This window comes from Nicotiana attenuata, unplaced genomic scaffold (genome assembly GCF_001879085.1).
Source record: "Nicotiana attenuata strain UT unplaced genomic scaffold, NIATTr2, whole genome shotgun sequence".
In the NCBI taxonomy this organism is placed as follows: Eukaryota; Viridiplantae; Streptophyta; class Magnoliopsida; order Solanales; family Solanaceae; genus Nicotiana; species Nicotiana attenuata.
The window spans coordinates 1019004-1026090 of record NW_017670264.1 but is presented as its reverse complement, the minus strand read 5'-3'; the positions used below and the strand labels follow the sequence as shown (position 1 = coordinate 1026090).

Genomic DNA, 7087 nt, shown 5'->3' with positions numbered 1-7087 from the left:
ATCCAGGGCATATTTTGACCTAAAATGAACACTAATTGCGGATCCATAGCTTATCATAATGGTGCTCTAACTTTTTTTTTTAAGTATTGCCCAGTCAACATGCAATTCTAGGATATCCATCACCCTATCCCATAGGTAAAATATTACTGATGTCAATTTATTCATTAATTTTCTTGCTTTGATATTTGGTAGGTGGAACCCATTATCCACTGACTCGATTAATCGGGACTCGCACCAAACAGGCCTACTAAGAGTACAGGCAGTCCTGGATTCAGCGGTCGCGGGGTATGATGACATTCAATATAAATTTATCACTACTCGTAAAGATTGGTACATGGGCATATGCTAATAACTGACTATTTCTTGAAGACATTTACTAGTATAAATGGAGTTTTTTGTCGAAGTTTTCGGGTGCCGGTGATCCACTACATATAGTGTGTGTCCGTCTCTGACAAAGAGTGGTTAACCTCTCCCTATTAAAAGGTTCTCCATTTCTTGAATTCGAAATCTTTGATTAAGGATGAACATCTAAACCATCCCACCACATACCGAGTAGCTGTACAAGGGAGATGACAAAATATGGGCAGACAGCAAGTTGATTATCAGCTAATTATTAGAACCCCAAGACTTGAAAAAGAGTGTAAAGAAGTTCCAAAAAGGTGTTTCTCTGAAAGCAAGACAAAGACTAGACCTCTATATAATAACAAAGGAAGGGACAGAATGAAGTACAGAAAAACCATTATGTTATGAGTGTTGAGTCATGTGGCCAATATATGTAGGGCAATATGACCTCCTATGAAGGCAAATTTGTAGGCATTAATCATCTTCATCATGTGGTTCTAAGGACAACATCATGATCTAGAAATCCAATACCAAATTCCATTCTTTCATATTGTAGCCTCATAATTCTTTCCTTACACCAAAAAACCTCCATTTTCTTTCTTTATTTCTTTTTCTTCTTCTTTGTTCTTTCTTTCTGTGATAATGGAATATAACAATACTGGAATTGCAACAAGCCCAGTTGGATGGAAGAGTAACCATAGCCATAGCCATCATCACTTGGAATCACAAAGTCATAAAATCCACCAACATAATGACATGCTCCCTTCTACATCTATTCTGTTGATAATAATTCCCATCATAATTATCATCTTGCTTATTGCAATATCTCTTCTCATTGTAATGCTTAAGCGCATACAATCTGCTAAAGACAATGGGATTAGTTCAAAAAGCAGAAGTGTCATCAACAACAGCAATTGTATGTTCATTGCTCATAGTACCATTAACATCCATTCCAGCCCAGGTAATTAAGAACAACTCTGAGTTCGGCCAAAATTTTCTATTTCTCCTTTTCCTCTTATTAATGAGGATTTAAGAGCATCTTCATCTTCAAGTGAACATATTAACATGCTGGGAAATGACTAACTTCTTTAAGTACACATATTTGCGTACTGCCAAATGTTTCAAGATCTAAGTATCAACCCAAAGTACAAATATGACACCAAGGCGAATCTCACATTGACAAAACACGGGAAAAATGTTGGGTATATAAGTAAACATGCCTTAGGCACTACTAGCGCATTTTAAAGCCGTGCAAGCTTGGAGCCAAGCGGACAATATTACTAGTGGGCTGGGCTGTTACAACAAATGCATATGGAATACCCCTCCACCCACACCCACAAAAATTTTGTTTTTTGGGTAGATGACAAATGTCATGAACCAAACAATGATTTTCGAGTAAATCTTTATGATAAGTGTTACTGAATACTGACAGTCTTGTAAAACTGGCAAATAACCTGCTGGTATATACTAACAGTGTCAAAATCTTTTATAAAATTGAAATCCATATGAGAATGTGATTGACAGAAGTAAAGGGTGGATGTCTGCATGGAGGAAGTTCAGGGCAAATGCCACAATCTAAATTGAGAGGAGTTCAAGTATTCACTTACAAAGAGCTGGAGATGTCCACAGACAAATATAGTGAGGCAAATGTTATTGGGAATGGAGGTTATGGGGTTGTCTACAAAGGAGTCCTCACTGATGGGACTGTGGCTGCAATTAAAGTTTTGCAGAGGGAAGGCAAACAATGGGAGCGGTCATTTAGATTGGAGGTCTGTGACTTCATTTATTACCTCTTCTTTCCCTTTCATCATCCATTGCATTTTTTTCTTCTGTTTTCTCTTTCAGTGTTTCCAATTCACAGCATAACACAAATTTCTTTCTATTTGTTTGGTATTCATTTATTTGGTTATCTTGTTAGTATTGTTGCTTGTTGCTACTGCTTCCTCTTTTTCATCTTTCTTTGAGTCGAGGGTCGATCGAAAACAGCTTTTCTACCTTCTCAAAGTAGGTATAAAGTTGCGTACACATTATCCTCCTCAAACCCCACTTCTGAGATTATACTGTACTTGTTTATTATTATTGTTGTTGTTGTTGTTGGTATTTTGTTTATTTATTTCATTGTACTTTGTGGGATGGGTCTGGGAGAAAATTCTTAATAATCAGCATTCTTTGTGTAATCATTAATTAACAAGATCATTTGGAGAGAGTATATTTTTCTGAGGTGTTGACTTTATTGTGTGCTATATCTTAAAACATAAGGTGTAGATTTAAAGTTGTCTTTGAGATCACTTTTTTTCATTCCAAAAGTGTTGACTTTTTCTTTCTTTATTTTAAATCTTTTATCCCTAAAAAAAAAAAAACAGAAAAAGGCCCTAGGATAAGATGCACCCTCATACACACATGAGATTGTACTTTGGCAGCTTCCTGTGTAATTAAAGCATTTCAGGAATGTCAAGCCATCAGAACCATGTTTCTCAGAGCCACTGTCTGTCACATGTAAATGATTCATATGATTGCAATACTGTAGAAAAAAAAGCAAGTTGGAATTTTATTTTCTTAATTTATGTCACTTCAAATTTTTATATTGTTTAATCTTATATAATATTGGATCGAGACGTGCTTAAATGGCACAACAATGACATTGATGATTCATATAGGACCTAACTTGCTTGAGATTGAGTCGTAGTTGTTGTTTCATGCTGCCTCAAATTTTGAGTAGTCTGTTGTGTGTTTTGGCAGGTGGATTTACTAAGTCGCTTACACTCTCCTTACTTGGTTGAACTTCTTGGCTACTGCGCAGACCAACAACACAGGCTCCTAATTTTTGACTATATGCCCAATGGTTCACTGCAGCAACATCTCCACAGCCCACATAAACAATCCAAGAATTCATTAAACTGGGGAGTTAGGTTGAGAATAGCCCTTGATTGTGCTAGAGCCTTGGAATATCTGCATGAACACACAACCCCATCAGTCATCCACAGAGATTTCAAGTGTAGTAATGTTCTACTTGATCAAGATTTTAGAGCTAAGGTCTCTGATTTTGGTTTAGCAAAAATTGGCTCAGACAAAATCAACGGTCTAATCTCAACGCGAGTATTAGGGACCACAGGATATTTAGCCCCAGAGTGAGTATAGTACATCAATCATCTGTCTATTACATCTCTCCTTATCATAAACCATACTCAATGAATGTGAAAATTACAACACAATCCTGCACATGGGGTGGCTTCAGTTCCTATCTTATTGTCACTTTCTGTATTTTCCCATAATCTAAGTCCCATATGTGGTCCTCTGTATAGCTAACGATCTGAAGGCTAGTTATGTTACAACCTACATCTAACATCTTTCCATACAAGACTATATCTTGTGACCATTAACCAACTCAATTCCTAAAACAGGTATGCTTCAACAGGCAAACTTACAACGAAATCAGATGTATACAGCTACGGCGTGGTGCTTCTAGAGCTATTGACAGGCCGTGTACCTATCGATACAAGGCGACCTCCTGGAGAACATGTGCTTGTCTCATGGGTCAGTAAATACTACTACTCCCTTTTTGTTCCATATTTTTTTTTGTCTGTTCCAGAAAGAACGACCTCTTACCTTAGCATTTGTCCAACTATTACTAAATTCACTTCTGTTATTTTAGGCTCTTCCAAGATTGACAAACAGAGAAAAAGTAGTTGAAATGGTAGATCCAACATTGGAAGGCCAGTACACCAAGAAGGATCTAATACAGGTGAAGTTAACATTGTATGTATGTTGTAGTACTACATATGAAACCAAATTCTAATGATTTTATTTTTCTGTTACTGTGTTTGTAAAACAGGTAGCTGCTATAGCAGCAATGTGTGTGCAAACAGAAGCAGATTATCGTCCATTAATGACGGACGTTGTTCAATCCTTAATACCTCTAGTCAAGACTTACTCTTCTGCATGTTCTTCCAATTCCTTCAGATGCAACACAACAGTTAGTCCGAGGTCTTAGGAGCTATTCAGAATCTGAAGATGTTCCCAACATTCAAGTTCCATTCATTAATTTCCACAAAGTTATCTGTTCACATGGACAATGACAATCTGTAACATAATTCTGCAACACCTCAAAAGACAAGGCGTACTATGTACTCAAATAGTGACACACTAAATTATTAGAGTACTACTCTATTTATCAACAATTTTTGGATTATTATTCTAACATATAATAATACGTATATTAGTATTCACATATAACTATTCTTCAATTATTATTAATCAGGAGCATTCAGTTCAACTGTTTAAACTAAGAGCTCGTTTGGACATAAGAAATTTTTCACTTTTTTTTCGATTTTTTGTTTACTTTTTTTCGAAATCAAAGTTTGGTCATAAAATTTTCAATTTTCACTTGAAGATGCATTTTAGAATTTTTCGAAAATTTGAAAACTCCAAAAAGGTGTTTTTCAAGATCACTCACAAAACTTCAAAAACAACCCAAAATTAAATTTATGTCCAAATACAACTCTAATTTTTCAAATACCATTTTCACTTTTTTTTTTTTGGAATTTTACAATTCTTATGTCCAAACGGCCGCTAAACCACTGAAGTCCAGTATAAATATAGAATATAACTTCACATCTAATGTCAATGTTGAAATTTTTAATGTATAGGCAAAGCGAAGACAAAACAACATATATGGGTCAGCAATCTGAAAGTTATTACTATTACTACTGAATAATCCTGAGTGTACATGTACTTGAACACTGTAGTACAAGTACGGATAGCAACTATTGTGACAATCATCACACTATTTTTATGAAAGCAAATGTAAACAGTTTATATGCAGACTGATCACAGCTAGACAAAAAGTAAGGAGCAGAATGTACAAAGAAACAGAAAGAACATAGACTCCATGTGAGGTGATGGTTTATAACTAGTAACAACCATTTGGTGCCAATGAAACTTTGGCTCCGTTTGGCCATGAGTTTTGCCGAGATAAATTTGGGATTTATTTTCAAAACTCATGTTTGGCCATAAATTTTGTTCATATTTTGGCTAAATCTCAAATCCCATTTTGGGCCAAAATCCCAAAACTTGGGAATTATATACATGTTTTTCCAAAATAAAGTTGGAAAATATGTTTTGAAAACGTATGTCCAAACACATTTCATTTTCAAACCAAACTTCACCTAAATCATATTTTTCAAAACAAATTTGGGATTTATGGTCAAACGCTAGCTTTGTATTTAGTGAAAGGTCGGTAACAAGCTACAACAGGATTACCTCTTATAGCACAGGCAAGGAGAATATTAATGGAAAAAGGTATTATCATGTACCACTCTATCCATATTCCCTATGTGATTAATTTTGAGATTAAACCAGACTATATGATTGTTTTAATTAAAATTAAAATGTACAAGAAGTGCTGCGGATTCGTAATTTTTCATAATATTCAAACTAGCAAGTCATTGTAATTTTATAATGTTATCAAATTCTCTTAGTTTGACTCTCCATTTCACCCTTTTATTACCTGTAGATTAAGGGCTTGGCCTCATTTTTTAGACATTGAAATTTCTCCCCTCTTATCTGCATTATTTTTCCAAAACAAACATAAGTCAAGTGTGATTTGCTTCGTTATTTGTGTTGGTTAAAATTCTGTAGTTTGAAATGGCGCTATTACAAAATAGTTTTTAATCCAAATATCTTGGGCAACATGGAGTGAATTAATTAAATTCCATAAGGACACACAAGAAACTTATGGGCTCTAGAATAAATTCAGGTTTCTGCTTTGACAAATTAATCTGTTTATATTGTTTTTACAATTTACGTTTCGGATTTTCTGTTGTAACACAGTTTACTACAATCAAAATGCTAGTGACAAGCATTTTTAGATAGAGGGAGAAGTAAATTATGAACATATATAATTTCTATGTTATAGCACAACAGATAGAATCGCACTGGTACACTATTTTAAAGAGAAAGTCTAATTGGCAAATTATTGGAATGTTTTGCAGGTTATATATGCAGGCATCTAGCTCTAGCCTTATTGTTCTTCGCAAAATTTAAATAGAAAATTAACATATGCCCCCTTCATCTCACAGGTATATGTCTTGCTTCAGTGAGTGACATTAGATAGTATTTTCTTTATTGCGTAGGAAAAAAAAAAAAGAAAAATATAAAATGCAGCAAGTTGGGTAAAAGGGCTCAATAATTGTAGAAGGTACAAACACCTTTTTTCATCCACAGAAAATCCAAGCCACTACTATAGTGCTCTCCTTTTGCTTTTTTATTTTGTTATGATGTGTTAGAGAAGACAATTATATCGGACATAGTTGCATGAATTTCATCCTTGCTTTTAGCAATCACTATTGTCTCATTATTGGGAATAGCATAGACAATGCATTGATTTGCTTCTTTATGGATATATGAGATAAAAAGATTCTTATTTTATAGGGCCAAAATCGAGCTTGTCTTGAAACGAGGCGGGCCAATGTTTGATCCTATGTTATATCGGATTACGATGTAAAGTTAAATTGCCGAGCTCGGGACCTAGAGACCGATCGAGATCGAGGTCGGCTAATAGGGGAGCCAGACAGGATAGAGATCGAGGGAAGCTTACCGAGCCAAATAACTGAAAATCAAAATATCCGCAATCGGGCGAGGATCACGGCGGAAATCTCGGCAAGTATCAAGAAGAGGTCGATTAATTAGCCAATCATGGGATTTCTTAATGTATTTAGAATTGTACCAAGAGTAGGATTCCCCTACT

At 35.1% G+C, this 7087-nt stretch overlaps 1 protein-coding gene across 2 annotated transcripts; it reads left to right on the top strand.

Moving 5' to 3' along the window:
• The first annotated feature begins 527 nt into the window (after positions 1-527).
• LOC109236923 (serine/threonine-protein kinase CDL1) lies at positions 528-4572 on the top strand. Of its 2 annotated transcripts, none has more exons than XM_019403162.1 (6): positions 528-1303; positions 1870-2111; positions 3082-3470; positions 3744-3876; positions 3995-4084; positions 4175-4572. In XM_019403162.1, exons 1-6 carry the CDS (start codon positions 985-987, stop codon positions 4331-4333), a joined length of 1332 nt encoding a protein of 443 aa, XP_019258707.1. In that variant the 5' UTR covers positions 528-984; the 3' UTR covers positions 4334-4572. The 2 variants fall into 2 exon arrangements, with proteins under 2 accessions (XP_019258707.1, XP_019258706.1); XM_019403161.1 differs by having other exon boundaries at positions 530-1303; positions 1867-2111.
• The last annotated feature ends 2515 nt before the right edge of the window (positions 4573-7087 follow it).

Coding starts and splice junctions, on each gene's coding strand:
- LOC109236923 (XM_019403161.1), top strand. CDS start 985: ATGGAATATAACAATACTGGAATTGCAACAAGCCCAGTTGGATGGAAG. Junction 3,471..3,743: donor ACAGGATATTTAGCCCCAGA/GTGAGTATAGTA, acceptor TTCCTAAAACAG/GTATGCTTCAACAGGCAAAC. Junction 3,877..3,994: donor AACATGTGCTTGTCTCATGG/GTCAGTAAATAC, acceptor CTGTTATTTTAG/GCTCTTCCAAGATTGACAAA.